Raw genomic sequence first — 26,599 nt, 5'->3', positions numbered from 1 at the left:
GTGTGTGTGTGTGTGTGTGTGTGTGTGTGTGTGTGTGTGTGTGTGTGCGTGCGCGCGCACGTGCGCATGTGGGAGACAGTGTGTATGTTTACATGAACCCAAGACCCTGGTGGAGGCATTGAACTTGGCTGTCAGCCTCTGCTCGGCGATTCTGCATTGTTGTGTATCCTGAAGTCCGCCATGGAGGACATTTACCCGAAGATCCAAGCCTGAATGTCCTTGCACACTTCAGCATTTTAGCTTTTTAATCTCCCACCTGAAATCAGACTCATTTTGGAGGTTTATATTTCTCCTCACTGTCTCCACAAATCACAAACCCCACCCCCCCAACTTCCCAACCTCTGCAATCCCAAATCATTGAGACTTATTTTGTACTGAGTACACATTTCAAAGCCATTAGTATGCCTGAGATTAATTACCTTTAATGTTTTTGGACAGGCAGTACTTTGAAATTTTGAAATTGCAAAAGAACATCCAAGATGGGATTAAGCGCCTGAAGAATTTTATGCAGGTGATCGATAAAATAATGAAGGAAAGGCACAAAGTGTATGAAAGCTTCCTGAAGTAATTGTCACAGTTTATTCAGTAAATATAATTGCATTTGTTGAGTTATAATTAAAGTGCTTTTGTATTTTGCTTCTTCTTGAAAATATTGTGTCTGTCATGTCCTTGTAGATGAGTTGGGTATGACTATCTAGCTTCTTTGCATAGTTGGTGCAAACTTGAAACACAGAATTCTGATGCTCCTGGCTGGAAAGTTGCAATAGATTCTTCTCCGTAATGCTAACTTTCTGCAGAGATGCAATGCTTGCATCTTGAAATTAAGCAGGAACAAAAGGCAACAGATGACTGCATCTTGTTCAATTGCCTTACACCCACAGCTACATGACTTGTTTTTGATATTGGTGAGGAATTGAATGTTGATGGTTTTACTTGATGAGATATCTGGTTTGATCTTAAGTTTTATTTGATTAAATGTTGTTTCTGACAACACCAAGAAACAACCAATTTGTTATAATCAACTGCCCGTAATTTATTGACCAGCGCGGCACTATCTCCTGGATGATCTCCTTCTCTTGTGAACTATCTTGTTAACTTAACTATACAAACAGTGCTATATAAATGCAAGCTGACTGGCAATAGTCCAGGTATTCTAATTGGTCAGCAAGTTATTGGAACTGTATAGATTGGATTGCATATTGGCCCATGTGGAATCTTAGATATAGCTCGAATAAATGTATTAAACATGTTCTCTCTATACTGTTCCTGCCCAACAAAGGTTATTTATTATCATTCTTTCTTCTAGGAAATTGCCCAGCATAATATATAGTATCTGTTGTATATTATTGTTTTAATCATGATGGTATTTTCTCTCCATGTTTGAATTAAATAGGTCCATGTCAATTCGTTGCAAACTTAACTTCAGTACTTTGTTGTCTAAGCAACAGTATCATGGAATGATCAAATTCGACCATAAGAATAGAGATCTTTCAATCATGGTGAGTTATTCACAGTTTATTTGAAGACATACTTTGAGGAAAATGTTACACAAATGTAGAAAAATACTGTAGCCAAAAATATATAAAAATGTATACAAACACTAATACAAAAGAACAGTACTGCAGATGTCAGAAAGCTGTTTATAAAAAAGCAGGAAAAAATCTGAAAATGGTCAACAGGTCGGGAAGTAACTGCAGGCATGACCTTTTATCAGGAATTAATTAATTAATCATAATTAGCACTTCTCTCTGCATGTCAGTTATAGGCACCAAATAATTAGCATGTTATCAAGAGCAAATAGCTACATGCAGAATTAGTCAGTGTTGACAAAATAACTGATATTTCCCACAGATGATGATAATCTTATAAAGTAGAAAGATAGAAGAGTTACACTGGAAATCTCATGATAAATAAACTTAAAGGTGCCTTTTTGAGGGAATTAGAGTTAAATGGGGAATTCAGGAGAATATTACATGAATGAGAAGCATATGAAAGAAAAACAATACAGGTGGGTGATGCAAATTATCTTTACTATGAGATACTGAAGACCAAGAAAGCTTTGGAAGAGTGATAAAATGTGATGGAGGTCTATTGATTGAAATAGGTCTTAAGGGTGGTACATGAACTTTCAAGGCTAGTTATCATGATGAGTGGATAGTACTGGGCTCGTCCAATGAATCACTATAGTTTGATGAAACGACCCCATACTTCACTTTGAGAATTAATTATAAGGGGTGAATGTTGGAAACCAGTACAACAGTTGTAGGATTTCCATACAATATACAAAATTAATGGACCAGAAAGACCCGTTGCTTCATCAAGTTGCCGCATTTGGATTTAGCTTGCTGCAACAGGTCTGTGTCATACATCATGGCAGAGCATCATTTTTAAACTGGTTCTGTCCTGTTACCCAACTGCTCCCATCCCATAGCTACATAATCCATTGGAAGGGACAAAATCTCAGAGAGAAAAAAGGGTCTTAATACTACTCGGCAAGATTCCAACTTCCTCAGGTGATCAAGCAGTTACACTGCAGGTCCCGAGAAAAGTAAATATAAAGGTGCTGACTTCAGGGAATTAAAGTTAAATGAGGAGTTCAAGAGAAGAATAAGTGAACAAGAAGCATATGAGAGAAATATAATACAGGTGGGTGCTACGCATCATGTTTGCTATGAGATGCTGAAGATCAAGTGTTATCAAAATAAGTACTTTCCTCCTATATAATGCAATCTCTGCTCCAATCAAGAACAAATACATTTCCCTCTTGAAGTGCAGACAAAGTCAACATCCTCCACACTGTCCACTTGAGAAAGAAGATGCTATCCTACTCTGAGATAATTAAAACTCATGCCTGGACCTTGTTAGTCTGCTGACTAACACAAACTTATCAATAAAGATGCCATTCAGTCCTTTGATTTTACAGACGTCTATCTATGTCAGTTTCATGCCATTTTAAAGTAAACAAACATTGAAGAGGTAATTAGTAAATGATGAATATGTTGGGCTGTTTCCAGTTTTAGAATTTAGTCACATATGAAGTGGACAGCCACAGAGAGGGAAGTTTTTATTTCCATGTAATAGAAGGCAACTAATTCAATAAATTATTTGTGTAATCAACTTTGGGAATGGCGAACTGTCCACCTCCCCATTATTTCCTGTCCACTCTATGAGCTCACTTTCTAAGCTTTCTTTGAAAAATCTGATTTTCACAATCTGTACATTTAAGTCAATCATGATTGTTGTGGTATATTTCCCACATGCCTCATTTCTTTTTTTATGTATCCTCTGACCTACAGTGTAACTCCTGCTATGGGAACCTACAAACATACCCCACAAGGAGCCTTCTGCTTTTACCATTTCCTATCTTTATCCAAACTGATTCTACATTTGTTCTTGTTCTTTCAAGTTAAGGTCATCTTTCAGCATTGAACAAATGTCATCTTTGATTAACAGAACAACCCCACCACTTTTCCAGTGTTTTGTGTTTGTAATACATCAATTACGCTTCCACATTCACGCCCCAGCCTTGATCGCCTTTCATTGGTGTGTCTGTGATGGGTATCAGGTCACATGTATTTATCTGCATCCCCTATGTTCCAAAAGCTGCATGCATTCAAATACAGCTTTTATTTTTACTGTTCCTACAATGTCTAGTCTCATCTGCTTAGATGCTGTCAAATTGAATGTTCTGTTCGTTTCTGTCACACTCTAGTAATCATTACACAAATTGCTGCCTTGCTCTTTTGCTTTCCTGTTTGCCTTTACCATACCTTGTCTCACATAAATCCTTCCCTCAACTATTTAGTTTAACAATCTCTCTCAACTAGTTATATGATTCACCAGAACTCTGATCCCAGCACGTGTAAACCATCCAATTGATAGAAGTCCCACTTTCACCAGCGCTAGTTCCAGTGTCCCAGGAATCAAAACATTTCAGGTCCACTGACCCTTCTTCAGAACTTCTTTGATGTGTTTCTCTCCATAGATGCCACTAGACCTGCTGAGTTTCTCCAGTAATTTCTGTTTTATTTTCCAATTTCCAACATCTACGGTTCTTTGTTTCTTGTTTTCCCTGAAAGCCAGGCATCCATCTCTCTAATCTTATTTAACTCTATGTCTGTTTGTTCATGGATAAGGTAATAATCCAGAGATTTTTACCTGAGCAATGGACAAATTGGAATGTGGTAAATAAGATTAGAGAAATGAATGATTACATTTGAGGTGCTGCTTTCTACTTTAGTCAGCAGCTGCTCACAATCCCCAAGCAGTTCTCCTTTCCAAATTATGCCATTGATACCTACATAGACCATGGCCACTGGATCCTCCCACTCCCAATTCAAGTTCCTATCCAGTCAAGAGCAGACACCATGAATCCTGGCACCAGGCATTCAACATGGGCATCTGGGATCTCATTCTGGGTTGCAGAGAACCATGTCTAACCCCCTGACTATGCTATCACCTACTACCACCACATTCCTATTAACTCCACTTGCTTGAATGGCACCCTGTACCATGATGCCATGACCAGTTTGCTCATCCACCCCATAGCTGACATGTTTATCCATATAGGCTGCAAGACCTTTGAACCTGTTGGACAATTACAAAAGTCCCCTTTGCATCCTGGGTCCCCATACCTGCCTCAATCATATTCACACAATTAATGCATTATTACAGACAAAATTAGAAGACCCTATCTTAATGGATGTTATTGTCTCCTGGAGTAATGTGTCCAAGTAACTTTCCTGCTCCCAGATTTATTGTACTAACTGCAGCTTGGCCTCCAGCACATAAACTCTAAGCTAAAGCTCTTCAAATGATGAATACCTACTGCAGATGTGTTTGCCCTGGATGACACTGGCATACAGAAGCACTCACATCCTACAGTCGCAACACAGCACCAACCCTGTCAACTTTAACTGATCGTATGATGCAGGAGCAGGGTTATCCCATCGAGTCTGCCATTCAGTGAAACCAAAGCTGATCTGATAATCCTTAACTTCATATCAATGCGTTTTCCCATAACCCTTTATTCCTTTCCTGATTAAAAGTCTGTCTATCTCTCTTGAATGTGCTTAACAACATAGCCTCTACAGCACTCTGCAATAAAGAACTCCACAGGTTCACACCCCTCTGAGAGAAGAGACTCCTTCCCACCTCTGCCTTAAAAACATTGACACCCTATTCTTAGATGATGCCTTCTGGTCTGAGACTCTCCCACAAGGGGGATCAACTTCTTCAATCTGCCTTTTTTAAGCTAATAAGAATCTTTTATGTTTCAATTTGGTTGCCTCTTATTCTTCTCCATTCCAAATTATTCCACCTCTCCTCATAAGGTAGTCACTTGAAACTTAAGATCAGTGTAGTGACTCTTCTCTGGATGGACTCCAATACCAGTGTATCTTTCCTTAGATATGGGGCCCAAAATGGCTCACAGTATTTCAGCTGTGATCTGACTAATGCTTTGTAAAATTTTAGTAAACCTTAACCCTACATTTATATTCCTTTCCTTTTGAAATAAAGGCCAATATTCCATTTTCCACCCCTATTATCTACTGAACATGTATGCTAGCTTTTTGAGATTTATGTACAGAAACCCAAACTCCTCTGTGCCATATCTTCCTGCAGTCTTTCTCTGTTTAAATAACATTGAGCTCTTCTTCCTGTCAGAGTGCATAATCTCATATTTTCCCACCTTATACTTCATCACCCATTTAATCTGTTTATATCCCTCTGTAAGCACCTTGCATCATCTTTGCCAATTGTTACCCATAAATTTTTGTATCATCTGCAAATGTGGGCACAGTTTATTCACTTTCATCATCTAACTCATTAACATACATCATAACTAATTGCAGCTGCAAAACTGATATGCCACACCATTAGTTGCAGGTTGCCAATCTTAAAATGCACCCCTTATCCCATCTGTGTCATTTGCCAGTCCACTACCCATGCCAATATACCACCGCTAATACCATAGGCTCCTAATTAGCAACCTAATGTGGTACTTTATCAAATGTCTTCTGAAAATCCAAATATATTATATCCACTGCACACCCTTTATCTATCGTCAAAGAATTCTACTAAATTCATCAAGCATGATTGCCCCTTTATGAAGCCATGCTGTTTCTACTTGATCATTGCATGCTTTATATCAGACTCTAACATTTCCCTGTAACAGGCTGGCCTACATATTTTTTCTGTCTCCTCTTTTCAAATAAATGAGCAGTTTACTAATCTTCTGGGTCTTTCCAGAATTTAAGGAAGATTACTATTAGTACATCCACTATTTCTGTAGTCACTTCTTTTAAAACCTGGTGTTCTGTGTGAAGTTTTGGTTCCATTATCTGAGGAAGGATGTTCTGGCTATGGAGGGAATGCAACAAAAATTTAACAGACTAATTCCTGGGACGGCAGGACTGACCTATTAAGAGGGTTAGAAGTATTTTCACTGGAGTTTAGAAGAATGAGGAAGATTTTTTTTAAACTTAAAAATATACTTTATTCATAAAAAAAATTATGCAAAGTCACAAATGCAGTTCAGTTCTGTGCAGTAGAATATCAAGGAAACAAACAAACATTGGAGTTTGACTCTATCCAAACAAACCAAAGGCATCTCTTATATGAACCAGACTTCATTTACATGAATTTGAGGCACCAGGAGGGTGTGATAACTGAACGGATGCCCATTTAACTTCTGCAGGAAGACCTCAGACAGTGGTCTTTCCCAACTGTGTCTTGGTGGCAGCTGCCCCAAGCTTTAGTGCGTCCCTCAGCATATAGTCCTGCACCTTTGAAAGTGTCTGTCTGTAACACTGAGTCGCGATTAATTCTTTGTTCTGGCAGACCAACAAGGTTCGGGCAGACCAAACAGCATTGTTAGAACAATGAGGAGGAGTCTCATAGAAACCTATAAAGTTCCAACAGGACTAGACAGGGTAAACCCAGGAAGGATGTGTCTGAGCAGTGCTGGGGAGTGATGCACCGTGAGAGGTACTGTATTTTCAACGGAAAGTTAAATCAGGGAGTTGTCTACTCTTTCAGGTAGCTTTAAAGGATTTCACAACATGCTTTTGAAGAAAAGCAAGAAAGTTGTACCCAGCGCCTGACTAATGTTTATCCTGAAATCGACATTATAAAGAAACAAATTATCTAATTGTCGTCACATTGCTGTTTGTGGGAACTTCTTGTATGCAAATTCACTGCTGCCTTTTCTGCATTAGAAGAGTGACTACATTTGAAAAATGTTTCACTAGCTGAAGAAATGCTTCAAGATGTTAGTGGGTCAGAAAAGGCAATTTATAAATGCAAGTCTTTCTTTTCAAGTTGTTGGAAATGTCTTATTGAAGGTTGAATGTGGAGAAGGAATGAAGACAACACAAGGTGATACAAGATTCCTTTCTGGAGGTGAACGCTCCTTCTCAACTGTTTGCTTCATTCTTTCGCTGTGGGACACCATGGAGTCTCCTTTCTGTTGTCTGGATGAGTTTGATGTTTATATGGTACGTTTATATTTAAAGTCACTTAATCTCCTGGTTGCTAAAGGTAAAAAATAGCAACATTCATTGTAATTCATTATTTTACCCTTCTGTGGGGACATGAAATGTTTGGCATTATTGAGTCAATTTCTAAACAATATTTTCTCCAGTTGAAATAGGCATAGCATCATGTTAAGCTTTAAAAAGGTTTGGAAAATCTGTTTGCTAAATGGGTCTTTTTTGAAGGTGTTTTGGCTCAAGCAGTTTTTCTGTAATGCATGCTTTTGTGAATTATTAGCTGTACCTTTTAAATTTTCTGACAACTGTATTAATTTGAGGAATGTGTTCATCAACATTTGTAAGTTTACAGAAGTTTTCTGAATTCGTATAATACAGCCATATGATGGCACATCACTCGTGACGTACATCAAGCAACCTCCAAGAATAGCTAGGACTTTCAGAAACTATAAACTTCAATTTCTGAGGAACAGACTGGCGGCTGCTTGTATGTGATTTAGTTGCAAAGGTTAGAAAGTCAAACTTTTGGTTTGCACTTTCCTTGGTTGAACGGTTATTGTGTATTGAATGGAGAAGGTCTTAATTTCGAAATCAAGTTAATTTATGTATTTAACCTTCAGGAAGGTCTTTGCACTCCACTTAGGGAGGTGAATCAAAGGCAGAACTACCTCATCACATCTTTATGTGTCTATGCCACCATTTTGACTTTTGACTGGTGTTTGCAACTCGAGCTTAAAGATCAAATCTCATTTCTTTCTTGTAGTACATCATTTATTTTAATTTGTGAAAAGGCTCTACTAACTTTCAGCATTTCTCCCGAGATATGTTGTTCTCCTTTTATGATTACTTCTGAGTTAAGTTGACGAAATCTTAGAATTCAAGTTGAGTCGGTAAATGTAAAGCTATGATTTCTTCACCTTAGAGACCTGTGAATGCAAAGGGAATTAAAATGTTTAAAAAGTGCTTGAAACTGGAAAGCAAGTGCATTAAAGGAAATGGAGAAATGCAAAAGATTAAAATGGCAGAGCACGTCTGATAATCTGTAGAAATTGCTATTCTGAAATTATATACATATTTGTATCAAAAACAGAAATCGCTGGAGAAACTCAATTGGTCCAATAGCATCTATGGAGAGAGAAAACAGAGTTAATGTTTTGAGTCCAGTGGCCCTTTTTCAGAACCCAATTTGACTCAAGAAGTTAACTTTGTTTTCTCTCCACAAGGCTGTCTGACCTGCTGAGTTTATCCAGCAATTTCTGTTTTTGTTTCAAATCTCTGGCATCTGCAGTTTTATGTATTTATATCCTTGTTCAATCCTAGGATATGGTTAATCGTAGAATTTCTATTGACCTGATATTGCGGGTGGCCGATTCTATAAAGTGTGATCAATTCTTCTTTTTTACTCCACTGACTACAAGGTACAGTAAGACCATTTTCTTTAATGAAACAGTAAATTGATTTATGGCCTTGTGTTAAATGAATGTAAGTGTCAAACACATTACTAACCTGATTTCACATTATTAATTCTCAAATTTGTCCTTGTTTAGAGGCTAGATTCTAGAAAACAAAGCCTTGACAGCAATACCGTACATTCTGAGATTTCACATGCAGTTTCTTTTCCTGGTTACATATATTCTCAAAAGTCAAAGCCTTCCAGGTCTAGTTGGAGGCACGAAGGAAACTTAATTAGGCAAGATGGTGGCGTAGCCCAGCATTAAACTGCCTTAGCCAAATCAAATCCTGAGAGGGATTGTCCAAGCTCCACATACGCACCTAGGCTACAATTCTGTCAGACAGAGTTGGCCTACTTGATTAGTTAACCACAATGGGCAGGCAGTCTGTCAAGAGATGGGGCAGTTCCCTTGATCTGTGCATAACTGAGGGACTGGTGTGAGGTAGAATAGGAGATCCAACTTCCTGCTGTTGCTTCCAATCCCCATGGTAGACCTTTCCCCATGACTCTGACAAAACAACACAACATTTGCATGGGCTGTCCTCCATCCTGGGAGTCCCAAGGGCTATTTTACTGCCTGCAGCCTCTGATTGGATGGAAGCTTTTAGTTTACATTTCCAGGTCCTGATTCCAGTTGAAATTCACGGTTGCCAGAAGATCCAATGGATTTTCACATTCTGACAGACTATGGGTTTCCTTCCTCCACTCCCTCCTGCTTTCTAATATACTCAGAAAATGGGAAGTTGTCACCTTTTATTTGGGAAGGAGTCAGATACGTTAGAGACTTTTAAGCGACTCTTGGATTGGCACATGGAGGATAGTAAAATGTAGGGTATGCAGGATAGTTTGATCTTAGTAGGATAGTAGGTCAGCACAACATTGTGGGCTGAAGGGCCTGTTCTGTTCTATGTTCTATGTTCTAAGATCTGTATCAACCACTGATAGGAAAGCCATACAGTGTGCAAGGTAGCATCAGTTCAGCTACATACCAACCAGAAAAATAATTTCCAGTAATTTGGTGGGAATGACAGTCCATTTTTGAGGCAATGCTCTCTACTGCAACATAATTTTAAATTATAGCATTGCTGCTGAATTTAGGTTTGTTGATGGAGCTAATTCTGTGATTTAAAGGCGTTTTGCAAATATTACTTGGGCTCTCCCAATGGTATAGTTGGGATTCAATGCATTGCTTGGCATTGTTACGTTACATACAGATCAGGATGATACCAGATTAAATCTTAGCTTCTGATATTTCAGCTTCCTATTATGTTCTTGGGCATTGCGCGCGTGGTTCACTTGGATTTAGTATCATCAACCACTACTCTATGAGGTTCACTCAACTTTGCTTTTACTCATCCAATATCTAGGTCAATGAGACACTTCCTATCATGTAATTCTCCTCATCTTCAAAAGGTTCAATCTACCTTCTATCAAGGGGAAGCTCAGGCTATAAATCAACAGAGGATATAAGTGTGGGAAAAGAACAACATGTTATCAAAAAGAAAGTGCATGTATTATGGAGAATTACCAAAGTGTTATGGCACCAAAAGAGGCCATTTGGCCCATTGTGTCTACACCAGCTCATTAATTGAGCATCATTATTTAGTGCCAAGCTGCTTCTATTTTCCTGGACGCATGTGTATTATTTTTATCCAAATAATCATCCAATTCCCACTTGAACCTGTTTGCGCCATACTTCCAGGCTGTGATTTCCGTACCCAATTACTTGCTGAGTGAAAAAGATTTTCCTCACTTCACCCTTGGTTTTTCTGCAGATCACTTTAAAGCTGTGCCCTCTCATACTCGCTCCTTTCATGAGGGGAAACAACTTCTCCTGACCTACTCTATTCAGGCCATTCATGATTTTGAAAATTTCCATCAGGTCTCCTCTTAGCCTTCTCCTCTCCAAGGAGAACAGTCCCAATTTCTTCAATCTATTCTCATGGGCAACATGGTGGCAAATTGGTTGCAAAGGCTGCCTCACAGCACCAAAGACCTGGGTTCAACTCTAACCTCGGTCGACTGTCTGTGTGGAGTTTGCATGTTGTCTGCCTGGGTTTCTGCCGGATGCTCTAGTTTCCTTCCACAGTCCAAAGATGTGCAGGTTGGTGCATTAGCTCTAAATGTGGGGTTGTAGGAATTGAGCATTGTGGCTCTGGGTGGGATGGTCCTTGGGTGTTGGTATGGACTCAATGGATCGAATAGCCTCTATCTGCACTGTAGGGATTCTGTGATTCATAAATGAAGTTCCTTGTTTCTGGAATATTTTTCCAATATGTGGTGCCCAGAACTGTACACAATAATCCAGCTGAAGTCTAACATGTTCAACATCTTCTCCTTGCTTTTGGACTGTATGCCCCTGTGAATAAACCTGATGGAATTGTATGCTTTACTTACTACACTCTCTACCTCTCCTGCCACTTTCAATGAGACATGCACATATATACTCAGGTTCCCCTTACTCCTGTACCCTCTCTTAGAATTGTACCCTCTTTTATATTGTCTTCCAAATCCCTCTTACCAAAAAGCATAACATCACACTTCTCCGCATTGAAACTCATCTGCGACCTATCTGTCTACTCCACCAATTTGTCTATGTCCTTCTAGAGTTCTATAAATTCTCGTGACAGTTTACAATTCTTCCACGTTTTGCGTTGTCTACAAACTTCAAAATTAGCCACTGCACACTCAGATCAAGATCATTAATAAATATCAGGATATGGGCACCTGGGGAACACCACCACAAACCTTTCTCCAGCCTGAAATATATCCATTAACCATTACTGTCTGTTTCTTATCACTCAGTCGATTTTGGAACCATGTTGCTACCATTCCCTTTTATTCAATGAGCAGTAGCTTTCCTCAAGTCTGTGCTGTGGTACTGTATTAAACACTTTCTGAAAATCAATGTACGCAACATCAATAGCATTCCGTTCTTTGAAACTTTCTATTACCTTTTCAAAACCTCCAGCAGTTAAACATTTAGAAATCCATGCTGACTCTTCTTAATTAACACACCCTTTTCCATGTAACTATTAAGTCCATCTGACCAATTATCTCCAGAAGCTTCCCCAACACAGAAGTTAAATTGCTGGGATTATCCTCACAGCCTTTCTTGATCAATGTCATAATTTTTTTTCAATTTTACAGTCTTCTGGCACATCTGCGAGTCTAGGGAAGACTGTGAGATTCTGGACAGTGTTCTCATTTAATATCTTTTAAATTATCTCAAGCTATCCTGGTGCCTCGTCAAATGTATAAACACTCGATCCAACACTTCTGCCTTATCAACTTGAACTGTTCTAGTAACTGAGTTCCTCCTCTGTCACCGTGGTCTGAGCAGCATTTCTATTTTTGGTGAAGACAGATGCAAGACATTGATTTAATGCCTCAGCCATGCTTACACTCATAAGTGTAAATCTCTGTTTTGGTCCCTAATTGGCCCTACACTTTTCCTTTTATCACACTCTTACTATTTATAACGCTATAGAATATTTTGGAACCACCTCTTTATGTTGGCTGCCTGTTTTTTCTCATAATTCCTCTTTGCTTCTCTTATTTATCTTTTCAACTCCCTGCTGAACCATCGATATTGGTTTTCCTTCTCAATCTTGATTTTTACCTGACACTTGTAAGCATACTTTTCTTCTTTGTAAGAACAAAGAACAAAGAACAGTACAACTCAGGAACAGACTATCAGCCCAGCAAGCCTGTGCCTACACATGACACCTTTCTAAACTAAAAGTCTTTTGCCTCAACATGGTCCATATCCCTCTATTCCTTACACATATCTGTCAAGATGCTTCTTAAAGGCTGCTATTGTATCTACTTCTACAGCCTCCTCTGGCAGCACATTCCAGACATTTCAGTCTGTGCCTCTCACATCTCGTTTAAACTTCCCCCACTCCCACTTTCATCTTAAACCTATGTTCCCTACTAACTGACATTTCTAATCCCTAGCAGAGCATAAAGGCAGTCGGAGTATACTTAAGAGAGAAATCAGGAGGGCAAAAAGGCGACATGAGAGCGCTTTGGCAAATCGAGTTAAGGAGAATCCAAAGGGATTCTACAAATACATTCAGAGTAACTAGGGAGAGGTTAGACCCCCTTAAAGGTCAGCAAGGCCATCCTATGTGTGGAACCGCAGGTGATGACGGAGATACTAAACAAGTATTTTGCATCAGTGTTTACTGTGGAGATGGATATGGAAGATAGAGAGCATGGGGAAATAAAATATATAGCAATATCTTGAAAAATGTCCATATTACAGAGGAGGAGGTGTTGGATGGCTTAAAACACAGAAAGGTGAATAAATCCCTGGGATCTGATAACATGTACCCTAGAACTCTGTGGAAAGCTAGGGAACTGATTGCTGGGCCCCTTGCTGAGACATTTGTATCATTGATAGCCATAGGTGAGGTGCAGGAAGCCTGGAGGTTGGCTAACGTGGTGCCATTATTTAAGAAAGGTGGCAAGGAAAAGCCCGGGAATTATGGATCAGTGAGCCTGACATCAGTGGTGGGCAAGTCGTTGGAGGGAATCCTGAGAGACAGGATTTACGTGTATTTGGAAAGACTGATTAGGCTGACATGGCTTTGTGTGTGGGAAATTGTGTCTCAATAACTTAGTGATGGTGAAATCAAGCTAAGCATTACAATCAACAGTTAGGGGAGGTGATGGCCTAGTGATGTAATCACCGGACTGTTAATCTGGGGATCCAGGTTTGAATCCCACTACAGCAGATGGTGGAAATTGAATTCAATAAAAATCTGGACTGAAGAGTCTAATAATGACCATGAAACTGTTGTCAATTTTGGAAAAACCCATTTGGTTCACTAACGCCCTTCAGGAAAATAACTGCCATCCTTACCTGGTCTGGCCTACATGTGATTCCAGACCCAGAGCAATGTGGTTGAAACTTAACTGCCCTCTGGGACGGGCAATAAATGCTGGTCTTGCTAGCAACACCCTCATCCCTTCTTCACAAACATCCCATTCCTTACAACACAATGATCACTATCTCTTAAATGTTCCCTACCTCATTCCTAAGAATATTGTTGGACTGGACACATATTACTGTTGGAAGTTCTCTTGAATACAATCAAGGAATACTTGCCCCTTGCTGACCCATACGCTACAAGTATCCAGGACAGTGTCTGGGTAATTTTCAAACTACATTCACTGTTGTAATATAATACACAGCTGGGCCCCACAAATGGCAAACAGGGACAAAATATTCTGACTTAGATATTCATAATTAAATAGGCAGCGGCTTCAATTTTATATTTGATATATGGTTTTATACCAAAATATAAAGTGGGCGAATCATTTGTGTTGCTCAGACTCAACTTAGTTGTGCTTCTGGAAGTGTGGAGTGAAGCCAGGTGACAACAGCCCAGTTTAGGTAAATAACAGGTTCCAAATCGTGCATTAGATCAATGAGACTGTTTATTTGAATCCTGACATTGTTTCACATATTTAAAACAAACATTGTTTGATTTTGAGGAGTAATTCTGAAATGTTCCTGTTTCAGTTTCTTGCCTGAAGGTAACCAACTCAGAGTCTTACATCTGCAAGATCCTGAAAGAGGGCAGACAACACTATCTTTTGCCACTCCAGAAGAACCAGAAGACTCAAATGATTAAATGAACATTGACATTTATTATTGTGCACTTTTTTGATTTTTTTTTAAGTGGGGCAAGTGGACATTGGAAGCCTCTGGTGGCGTGGCAGGGATATATGGGGGGTGACAGGCTGTACTGTCGGAGTCTGGGTAACTATTGCATTCTGAAAATCATAAAAAGCTTCTTCAATGCATTTTATTAATACAGGGAAAGCTAGGCTGACAATTGCTATTTTCTGGCATTACAGACTGATTTAGTGGCGGCTAGTAGAGCTAATGCAAAGTTCTTAGAGGTGTAGCATTAGTAGGGTACATTTATAAGGCAAACACAGCTAAATTCAGAGGTACTGGGGAAAGTTCACCTAAAATTGCTAAGTGCTGAGCTTAGAACTGAGTTAAGCGTGAACCACTGGCACAACCACAACCATCAAGTACACAACATTGGTTAACTTTTGCAAATATGTTAACAGTGAACATTGATGCAGTGTCTATTATTTTGGACTTACGTTAGAAATATATCTGAGCAACGGTCTTGTGACAAATGTTATTGTTTTGTCCAATGTGAATGTATATGTGCAGCTTTTTTACAGTTTTATATTGTTTTGCCTAAAACTTATGAAACGGTTGCTTGGCGACACCAAGAGAGGGTAAGATCCACTTAGCCCCCCAACCCCCACCCAAACCCCATGAACTAGCTACAAATCTGTGCATACACCAGAATGGAGCCCAGTTTCCACAAAAGGAAATAGATGGAGTAAAAAATGAACTGCGGATGCTGGAAATCTGAAAGAAGCATAGAGAATGCTGGAGAAACTCAGCATCTTTGGAGAGAAAGCAGAGTTAACATTTCAAGTACAGTGGTCTAGAAGGAGGTTGGCCAGTTTCTATTTGGAGCTTGAGGAGCACAGCAGGCCAGCAGAACCTCCACACTGTGTTATCTCTGACTCCAGCATCGACAGTTCTTACTATCTCTATTTGGAGCTTTCTGCTTTAGGGAGGAACCAAGCACGGACTGTTGCTATTGGAGAAATGAGCCCATCATGGATTGTACTATTAGAGAAATGTGCCAGTTAGAAACTGTACACAGGCCAAGACGGGAAGCAGGGACCTATTTCAGCATGGTACAAGTTGAAATTGCATTTTTGTTGCTGCAGCTGGATGAGGAAGGGCGACAGCCTGTTCAACTATCTGAAAGTGGTATAGATTGACCACCCAATCCTGTCTGTTTTGGAGAAATTAAGCAACTAAAGCATGAAGCAGGCATTCAAAGGCGTGAATATTATTGAACAATTTGCTGATTGTATTAGCCAGAAATCAGTTGCTGTGACATTATATTCTGCATTCTGTTTTACTACCCTGATGTACTTATGTAAAGTTTGATTTGCCCAGTTAGCATGCAAAACAATATTTTTCATTGTGTCTTGGTTCATCTAACAACAATAAATTAAATCAGATCAAATCAAATAATAAATTACTGTTGCTTTGGGCAAAATTTTGAGTTTCATTGATAACCAGAGCAGACCTCCGAACAGAGATGGTAAGAATAGTTTACAGGTATAAAACAAATATGGTTTCTTTTGTCTTTCTCAGGAAAGAAAAAATGAAATGTAACAATTTGCTTAATTTGTGATTATAAATCATTTCTAGATTATCCCCTTTAATTATCACTATTTGCATAGACTTTGTGTCAATAACATGCAGAACACATGGACATAATTGCTAGTCAAATTATTTAATATCTATCTCATTTCCTTTTGCTGTGAAAATCTCCTTCCAAGCAGCCTGCTGACTGGACTATTATGGCTGATTCAACAAAATCAATTCGGCAGTAAAACAATTATGAAGTGTTTCAGATGAGTACTGTGCCTACTTGAGGTGCAGAGAGAGAGAAATAGCAGAAGAATTAAAGGTCGCAAATACATTGTATCCATGAGAAACGGACATATACTGAGTGGTCAAAGGGGGTAGTTTTACAACTATACTTTGATGCTTAGGCATTATAGGACTTCAGGCATGCGTGCAATTTTTGCAGTATGCTAGAAATTGACTCTTTTCTCGCCCAAATCCGAAAACTGCCTTTAAAAAAAAAATTAAAAACATTTTAAAAAAGTATTTTGCAAATAGTACCGTTAGTGTTTGATCCATGTTTTGTGTATAGTCAACTGTCCAAGAAAATAACGGGACTGGTTTTTCTTCAGTGAGAGAATGGTGGATAAGCGGCCATGATTTTGTGGCAAAACCTGTGTTTTTCACCCCTTCTACCACTGCTAAGGCCACTGGTCACTTATCCATCATTTATTAGGAGTGTCTATAGTTCTAGACCGAAACCCCTCATTGCCATTCAAAGTCACTGTCAAAGAAAAGGCGGTAGCAGGTCTATAAGTTTCAAAATTACTCTAGATGTAACAGTTGCCTCCTCTCTGTCCACAATCATCCAAAATGCATATTTTTAAATCTTCGGTCTTAAATGCTTCAACATTCACTGCCTGAATTTTCCTGTTCTGTAATAGGTGGTAATAACATAGTTAGTCTGCTGCATTTTACATTTCTAATTAGGCACATCCATTACCCAAGAAAGTAAGGAAGAGTTACATTAGTGGGTATGTGTACACTCCATCACTATCTTGCTGCCAAAGGACGAATCTAGTTCAATGTAGCCAGAATAAACTGGAAGAACTATTGAAGTGTTATGATTGCTCAGTCTCATGGTATTTGCTGGATCATGAATAACAGATTAGGAAATTTATTTTGGTGTTCTGCAACTTACTTATTCCTCATTGTTACCTTTTGCTACCTGTAAGGTGGATACTTAATTTTAATTTGTGCATAGAAACACAAATAGTAATTTAACATATTAGCAATTTGAACTTATCTTCTTTTGCCCAACAGATGCATGATACAATGTGATGTCTGGTAAACGTATTACCTTTGAAATGTTTGACATCACCACTGTGTACATGGCACAATGTTTTTAATAGGGTTAGATTTTCACGCCGACTAAATCCATGTAAATTAATCAGAAGAAATGACAAATATGGTTTCCATGGTAAAGTATGTCCATGCCACTGTTTATTTGTTTCACATAGTAGCACAATTTCATTTTAACAGTTCTGGGTTTTGTTTTCTGCACAATTTCATTTAGAAGATATATTAATGATTTATGTATTGATTCATGACATTTATAAAAGCCATAACAAACATATAGGTACTGCACCGAACACTTTACCAACATTTTGTTTACATTGCATACATAAAAGGGTAAGGTTTGTTAAGCTTTATTCATCATCTTTGTTAGCTTAGATAAATTCTGTCTGGTTAAGTAAAAAAAAAGTAATTTTACAGGTTCAAACCCTTGAAAGGGTAGTTTTCCAATTACACACTGTCAGTTTGCAGTCTTACCCGCTAAGAGTCCATTTTGAAATTTTGTGCAGATCTATCTCACATTTCTGGTATATGCTCCTACTGGATTAAAAGTGACTTGTTAGTTTTAACGTTATAATTTTTGTGTTTTTAACATCATCATGTTTTTCATTCCGAGCTCTAGATTACCAATTAATTAAAGGGAAGTATATTCTAAAAATGTCTCCATAGTTCTAAATACAATAATGTTTATACTAATATACTTTTAGCAACTTGACTTATGATTGCTATTGGGCAATCTGGAACCAAGAATTGCATGTGGAACTTGTCTTCATCGGGTTTCAGCTTTTTATGCTGCATTCCTGGATCTACACGTGCAATGCAGCAGCTAACTGACTGCATTGAATTTATTTCTCACTGGTATATTTCAATAACTATTCATTGCTGCCAAGGTGGCTTAGCTTTCTGTCAGGAGTTAAACCAATGGGACAATGCAATCGGCAACTCCACATTATAAAAAGATGTGTGCTTTTAAAGTGAATGCCTGGATAGTGAGACAACTAGTTATTTTGGTGAAGGTCAAATATTTTTCAAGCCTTGCCACGACTGATGAAAGGAGAAGGATCGGATAGAAAATAAGAAAAGAAAGATTTGATGTTACAAATAAGGTTCTGTGAACATACTGGGGCACTTGACATTTTTCCCTCCCTGTTTAACAGATGTCTAAACTAGGCGTGTAGTTGCACAAAGGTCTCCAATTTCATGCTGAAAGGCACCACTTCCAGAGAATAGCAGCATACTAATTTGGTGGTAAGCATGTTGAATACAACAAACGCAACTGATAGAAATACTTAACAGCGATTATACAAGTTGTGCATGTCCCAAAGATTCCTTGCTGCAAAGCATTTCACAGTTTTCACACAAATGCCTCACCCAACAAAGCTCTTACATAACTTTACAGGTCACTTTTGGTTGCATTTCATGCATACCTGTAACTTGTAGATAGAGTAGAATCAAAAATACTGTCAGACTCTCATTTTTCAAGGTCAGGCATCTTGTTTTAGGAATAAACAAAACTGCAAAATTCTCAGTCATTTACCGAAACCAAATTGGGGTACAACTCTGCACCAGATGGTCATTATGCATGAGCACCAATAATGACCATGCAACCAGACAATACTTTGAAAGCATAATTCTAAAGATGCAGAAGTGCCTGCCTGGCCAAAGACACAGGGAAAATGCACATCTTTATTGAAATTCTCAAGGTGCTCAGGCTGCACTACTCGAGTACGTATGCGGTCGGTGAGTCTGGGCAATTTCTCTTATGTAAAGCAAATTGATCCTCTGAAAATGCAAACTGTCTTCTAGTTTTTGAGGGCAAGAGAAATTTTAAAAGAACTAGCCATCAGTTTTGACTTTTGAATATTGTGGTAAAATTCCCTTGAATTGAAAGTAGTAAGAGACAAAAAAGTTTTTAAAAAAATTAGATTAAAACACCAGTTGAAACAACAAATGCAACAAAACAGAGGGTCACTCCATCAGTTGAACACAGAAGATTAGCAAGAACTTTCTGCATGCCTCTATTGCAATGGCTGCCCAATCCAGGGTGTCTTCTATTAAAGGCGTAGTCCCATGACTGTGAATTCCCAGCTCAAACCATTGGAAGAGTCAACTGGGAAACACGCCTCCATTTAAATATTATCCAGCTCTTTATTGACGCTCATTGGTGTATGACTATAAGTATCTTGCTCCTCCAGTACAGCTCTGAGAAACCTCTGAAAGTACATAAACTGTACGTTGTAGCATAAAGTCCTGCCCCCAGAAAATATTTATGTTAGTGGAGCAGAACTTCAGTCCCCAATTTATAACGTGTTGTTAATGTAATAGCATGTCCCAGAGTGTTTTAAAGAGGAGTTACAGTGAGCCATGGAAGAAGATATTAGGAAAGATGGCTAAAAGCGTGGATAAACAGTTAGGTTTTCACAGAATGTCATAGAATCTTAGGCAAGGTCTTCCAGACTTTAAGGCTTGATAGAGGAATTGACATTGGGATGCAGAAAAAGGCCAGAATTGAAACACACATATATTGGAGAGTTTTGGGGCTGGAGGAGATCTGAGATTTGGGAACGGTTGAGAACATGGAAAATATGACAGGATTAGAATTTTTAAATCGAGATGTTGCTCACCTGGGCCCCAAAGTAAGTCAGCATACACAGGAGAGATGGGTGAACAGGACATAAGTTACTTATGTCCTTATTTAAACTAAGTACTGCTCAAGTTTACCAATGGCAAAGTATTGGAGGTCAGCCAAGTGTGGGTTGGAATGGTTAAGTCTATAAGTAACAAAGGTATGAATGAGGGTTTCAGCAGCAGATGTGCCGAGGTAGGGGTCGAGTTGGTGATGTGGAAATTTTAAATATTAGAAACTTCATGCCTTGCTTAGTAACGGTGGAAACTCTTGTTTGAACACATCTCACACTATGGAAGGATTTCGCAATTGGCTATGGAAATCATTCAAATGACTAAAACTCGTAGTGACCAGGTGGCTGAATGAAAACTGAATGCTGAATCATTCTCTTGTATGGTATGGGGCACTTTGTGTAGAGTGTACTTCCCTGTTAAACCAGTTTAGCAATGCAAGGGAGAATGCTGAGAAACAGTGTTGTCAAGAATGACTCCAACTGTTTTCAAGTGAGTTACAAATTATGGTACAGTTATTTTAGCATTGACATTAGATCACAAGCAAGATTTCTTAAATGCCACATTTTATTAAATAGAAAACAAAACAAGGCCTATGCATTTTCTATTTCTCCCCTTTTAAAAAGGATAGCATGTTTTGTGACTTAAAACTTACTGATGCAGTTTGACATTTCTTTTTCTCTCCTGATATGACATTCATTAAATGACATCAATTCAAATGTTTATTGGATTCCTATGAATATAAATCTCAATTGCCAATAAGGTGCAAGTGGAAAAGCTGTAAAAACAGTTTAAAAATTCGCTATCACATTTTTTCATAGCTGGTGACAATTTGTAAAGTGGAGTTGCTACTTTAGGTATTGCAGGAAAAAGCCAAGCTGAGGCCAGAGACACTTACCAATGGATATTCTTAATTGCCTGCTGTTCCTACAAAATCTTCTTGTCTGTTGAAGAATTTGCTGAGCGCCATGTTTGAGTAACTTGCTAATTATAGATCCTGAATCCATTTACTGCTAAATATTGCTGCAGTTTGAGGTATTTAGTCCTTTTTAAAATGATTTTTCAAGGTTCAAAGAATTGAGGGAAAAACTTAACTGGACACTAATACCGTTCATTTTTGTGAAGTAAGCAAGTTTGTAATGCAGACTGTTCTCTGATCATATATTCCATTGCCAATATTGTCAAAAATTAATGTTTCAGATCTGATACAATGATTAGAGGAAAAAGAAATAGTTTATTATAAACATGGGATTTTAGTTTCATTCCCAATAAGTGGAACACATTGCAAGCTCCAGTGGAACATGAACAATAATAGCTTATTTTAATGCAACACGATACTGATAAACAGGCCTCCAAGGAATGAATTTAAGATGGTAATGAAATTGCGCACACTTCACTTTTGGCAGTTTTCATATTAATTTAAACCTTTTTTTTGCATATGACATTCTCATGCACACAAGTGTTTCAACACAAGAAGCAAGTCCATTTAAAGGTAGTCCAAGCACTTTGTTTTTGTGTGTGTGTGTGTGTGTCTGTGTCTGTGTCTGTGTTTGTCTCTGTGTGTGTCGATGTAGCTGCAAACTGAATGAAACATCTGAATTTTGTGCAGTCCATTATATGCATTAATGACGGCTCATTTCTGAATGTCACATTGCAGGAGTAACACAATTGAAGGATCGCTCTTTGCTGCTTCTTTGAATTCATCCAATGTAATCTGGTCATCATTGTTCTTATCCATCTTACTGAAAATCTTGTCAACACGCTGCTCGGGCGTCAAACCATCTTCATTCATTTTCATCATTATGACAGTTCCGACCATTTTATATATAGCCTTCATGGAACACATACAAAAAAAAAGAACAAGTCATTTAATTTAAAGTGAAAATCAAAGCAAAACACACATCTTGCATTGTTTTGAACTTTGTGTTCTAACTATATGGAAACATTGCTTGAAATATATGGAACACATCTGGAACAGTCAAAAGTGAAGTGCACAGCTTTTAAGAAGAAGCTAGATACAAGGGAGGGTAACAGAAACAAAGTTATGTTGATCGGGTCAGATCAGGTGGGATGAAGTGAGGTTAATGAACAGCATATGCACACCATCATTGCACTGTTGTGTTGAGCAATCTGTTTCTGTGCTCACAGTTTTTTGTAATTGTATGCAATGACTCAGGCTTTCACTCTTTTTAAACTTGCGGCATTACGTGAATTAAAGAACAGAATAACATGCTGGAAGGGGGTTATTAATGTATAACACTTAATATCTGACAGCAATAGTTGACATGTTTATGAATTTCAACAGGATATTGGACAGGATTATCTTAAATTTGCACACTTTAGTTTTATATCGAGCTTGCATTTTGGAGCATTAGTTTCCTGTGATGCATGTTGGTGGAATTTAAGTTCACACCTGCTTTCCCTTCACACACAACAGTTCCCTTTCTGAAAGGGAAAAGGCTAAGTTGAAGCCGGTCACTTTCCCAAGGGGATGAAGAGAGAAGAGAGAGGGTGAATCACTCTGTTACATTTCATAGCAAGTGAATTTCAACTACCATTGACAAAAATCACATTCCCATTTGTCTACAATGGACTATGTATAATACTGAGTGAACAACAAAGAGAAACAGGAGCCTAGATCTTAGAGGAGCTGCTGAATTGCTGCTCCTGTTCCTAAGTTTCTAACCTATGACCGGGCTTAGCATTCTAGAGGGGACTTCCAAACTCGGACTCTTTAAAAGGCACAGAGTGGTGTTCCATTGGGGTGTTTCTTCATACTGCAGGGTTGTCATGGGAAGCTAAACCAACCTCTTTTTTCATTACACCAAGTGCTGTATTCTGGTAAGTCTTCATTCACAAGCAAACTGTAATTCTTTGGGGGATTTAAACATTTGTGGTGTATTAATGAATGAGTGTGAGCGAGGTAGCTGGGAAAGTGCCAGCCAAGAAGGTGGCAATGATTAGCAGCAGTGTGGTTGGGTAGATCTGTATAGGATGGCCGTGTGGTAGACTGGCAGCTGGGTAGGCTGGTGTTTAGGTAGCATGATGAAGTTGGAATGGTGGGCAGCATTCCTCTAAATTTCTTTCTGCCTACAAAGGCCTCTGAGGTCCATACACGGCAGTGACAAATGGAACTGGAGGTCAATGCTGTGATCAGTGTGCCGATGCCGATCGCCATGGACAGAACATCAGAAGGGGTCAGAGTGCTGTTTGAAGATCAGGGGAGGAGTCAGATGGTAAGGTACATGTCAGAGGTTTGGGTGGGTGGTACAGGCCAGGTTAAAAGGTGGGGTGGGGCAGAGAGAAGGTGTTGGGGAACACATTTCAGTTGTAGGAGTTAAACATAGCTTTAATTTGTTTAGCTTTAGGCATACCTTTCCTCGGTCTCTGACTCTAAGTCAGAGTTGAAGAAATTCACACATGGTTCCAGGGAGCTGGGAAATTGCTCATAAGTTTAAACTTCCCATTGAATTCCCACAGACTTGATGAAGCGGGACTTCTCAGGGGTACTGATGTATCGCTTTGGAGGTGGGGGCTGGAGGTGTGACAGAGGTATGTCCAATTTCGAACTATCCCGAGACTGAAAGATCTGGAATACTTATTGCTCTAATGATGCTAATTGTGAAGGTTTTGAAGTCTATGGAGTAAGTAATCTACTCGTATTCTTCTATTACCTGAACTGTTCTCATGCTGTAGAAAAGACCATATTTATATTGTATATACATATATACATTACTATATTTATCAAATATTTGAGATCTCAATGACGTTATCGATGACTTTATTCCCATTTTAGGCACTGCTTACAAAACACCCCAGTCAGATAACAGTAACCCCAATGTGGAGACGCAATACAAACTCAGTGAGCCAATGTGAAGTATTTGTGGGTAGAAGACTTCTGCCACCAATCCTTTTTACTTTGATCAGGCCTAGGAACCTAATGGGTTTACAACGGTGGGGTTATCAACCATTAGCTGATGTCATGATAACAATCAAGTACAAATTCAGGAGATTATGAGACATTGTTACCAAGATAATGAGATCTATAGGCTTAGGTCTATATTCCATGAGATCCTAAGATGTTCTGCATTACTGTATCCCCATCCAAGCCAGAATTACATCATCAGATTGAGTGGAGCTTAATGCAATTTCCAACTTTAACCCTTTCTTTATCGTAAACAATTGAAATGATCTATCATAGGAACACAGGCAACAACAGATGAAAAATAGTCCATGATCTATCTGGTTCACAATCCTAATTAGTCACAGCATACAATAAGAAGGCACACTGGCTGGAAGATTGTCCTGTTAAAGTGCAAACAATGAATGAGTTGCATTGACATTAATGGCAGTTTCTTTGACCCATGCTCCTAATTCTACAAAGGGATCATTTGACGACTTTGGGGGTCTTGGAGTGTATGTTGAAGTGGGGAGCAGGGAGTACATCATGAATCCACATCTACCATAAGATCTATGTGAATTTGGACCAAACTCTCCATGATTCCTTTAACCATATGACCAGCAAATAGTTTACAATGCCTAAATGGATTTCCCATGTGTGCAAGGATCCCTGTACAAAGCACACAGCCAAAACATGCCAATAATAACTCAGTATTTACAAACTAGTGGAAATATATAGCGATATCGATATTGGCACACTGTCAGGGTTTGAAAGGTCATTTCTTCAATTTTTCACAAGATTGATGAAACAATCAATATCAAATGGATCACTACTGTGGTTTTCCTTATTTTAAAAAAATGTTTTTTTCTGAACACTAAACATTGTACCCAATTGGAAAAAAATTAACTTTTCTGTTTCAAGTGTTCAGTTCCCTGGGAGCAACAGTGGGACCAGAATGGAGCAAACCTAAATCCAGGGGCAAAGCTCCCGAGATGATATCAGGGGCTAAGAAGTGACAAAGGGCAAGAGGATTGGCTGCTTAGGAACCAACTTTAGACACTGATTGAGTAGTACCGGGAGGGAGACAGAATGTAAAGTCCATATTTTTGTTGTTGGTAGTTAAGAATTGAGAGAGAGAGAGACAGATAGAGAGAAATCTGATTTGGTGAGTAAGACCATAAGACATAGGAGTAGAAATTAGGCCATTCCACCCATCGAGTCTGCTCCACCATGGCTGATAAGTTCCTCAACCCAATTCTCCCGCTTTCTCCCCATCACTCTTGATCCCCTTGACAATCAAGAACCTATCTATCTCAGTCTTAAATGTACTCAATGACCTGGCATCCACATCTTTTGGTGGCAGCGAATTCCATAGATTCACCACTCTCTGGCTGAAGAAGTTTCTCCTTATCTCTGATCTAAAAGGTCTTTCCTTTACTCTAAGGCTGTGCCCTCAGGTTCTAGTCTCTCTTACCAATGGAAACATCTTCCCAACATCCACTCTGTCCAGGCCATTCAGTATGCTGTAAGTTTCAATTAGATCCCCCCTAATCCTTCTAAACTCCATCGAGTATAGATCTAGAGTCCTCAAACATTCCTCATTTGTTAAGCTTTTCATTCCTGGGACCATTCTCGTGAACCTCCTCTGAACCTGCTCCAGGGCCAGTACATCTTTCCTGAGATATGGGGCGCAAAACTGTGCACAACACTCGAAATGTGGCCTGACCAGAGCCTTATGAAGCCGCCGAAGTGTATCCCTGCTTTTATATTCAAGTCCTCTCAAAATAAAATGCCAAAGTTGCATCTGCCTTCCTAACTACTGACTTAACCTGCAAGTTTAGCTTGAGAGAATCCTGGACTAGAACTCCCAAGTCTCTTTGCACTTCAGACTTCTGAATTTTCTCCCCATTTGGAAAATAGTCCATGTTTCTATTCTTCTTAACAAAGTGCATGACCTCACACTTTCCCATGTTGTTCTCCATCTGCCACTTCTTTGTCTACTCTCCTAACCTGCCCAAATCCTTCTGCAGCCTCCCCGCATCCTCAATACCACCTGTCCCTCTACTATCTTTGTATCATCTGCAAACTTAGCCAGACTGCCCTCAGTTCCTTCATCTGGATCATTAATGTGTAAAGTGAAAAGTTGTGGTCCCAAAAGTTGTGTCAACCACAACTAGTAGATAAGGTTGAGTAATTGGCTCCTGGGCTATTGCTTGTAATTGATATGGTTCACAATGGCAGCAGAACTTCTACCCATGGAATGCTCCTCCTGCAAAAAGTGGGGAAATCAGGGACACTTCCAGTGTCCATGGTGACCATGTATGCAGAAAGTGTATCCAGCTGCAACTCCTGACTTGCCATATGGAGAGCCTGGAGCTGCAGATGGACTCTCTATAGAGCATCTGTGATTCGGAGGAAGTCATGGATAGCACATTTAGTGAGCCAATCACACCACAAGTAAGACCTATAGATAACAAGGTGTAGAGCTGGATGAACACAGCAGGCCAAGCAGCATCAGAAGAGCAGGAAGGCTGACGTTTCGGGCCTAGACCCTTCTTCATTTTCTGATG

At 39.1% G+C, this 26,599-nt stretch overlaps 2 protein-coding genes across 3 annotated transcripts in view; one reads left to right on the top strand and one right to left on the bottom strand.

Moving 5' to 3' along the window:
- The window catches only part of LOC109936086 (structural maintenance of chromosomes protein 6-like), a 105,406-nt gene extending 89,481 nt beyond the window's left edge, over window positions 1-15,925 (top strand). Inside the window, exons 23-27 of the mRNA XM_048597115.1 lie at window positions 439-564; window positions 1,394-1,499; window positions 7,347-7,499; window positions 8,814-8,911; window positions 14,480-15,925. Of these exons, the coding sequence (XP_048453072.1) occupies window positions 439-564; window positions 1,394-1,499; window positions 7,347-7,499; window positions 8,814-8,911; window positions 14,480-14,591 (595 nt within the window). The 3' untranslated portion in view covers window positions 14,592-15,925. The remainder of the gene's footprint in view (window positions 1-438; window positions 565-1,393; window positions 1,500-7,346; window positions 7,500-8,813; window positions 8,912-14,479) is intronic.
- Window positions 15,926-17,616: 1,691 nt separating this feature from the next.
- LOC109936085 (visinin-like protein 1) overlaps window positions 17,617-26,599 on the bottom strand; it is a 118,647-nt gene continuing 109,664 nt past the window's right edge. For both annotated transcript variants that reach the window (XM_048597410.1, XM_048597411.1), the window contains exon 4: window positions 17,617-21,959. In XM_048597410.1, the coding sequence (XP_048453367.1) occupies window positions 21,762-21,959 (198 nt within the window). In that variant the 3' untranslated portion in view covers window positions 17,617-21,761. The remainder of the gene's footprint in view (window positions 21,960-26,599) is intronic.

Source organism: Rhincodon typus, chromosome 5, assembly GCF_021869965.1.
Source record: "Rhincodon typus isolate 14 chromosome 5, sRhiTyp1.1, whole genome shotgun sequence".
NCBI classification, from domain to species: Eukaryota; Metazoa; Chordata; class Chondrichthyes; order Orectolobiformes; family Rhincodontidae; genus Rhincodon; species Rhincodon typus.
The sequence above is the reverse complement of the archived record's forward strand: the minus strand, read 5'-3'. Positions and strand labels throughout refer to the sequence as shown.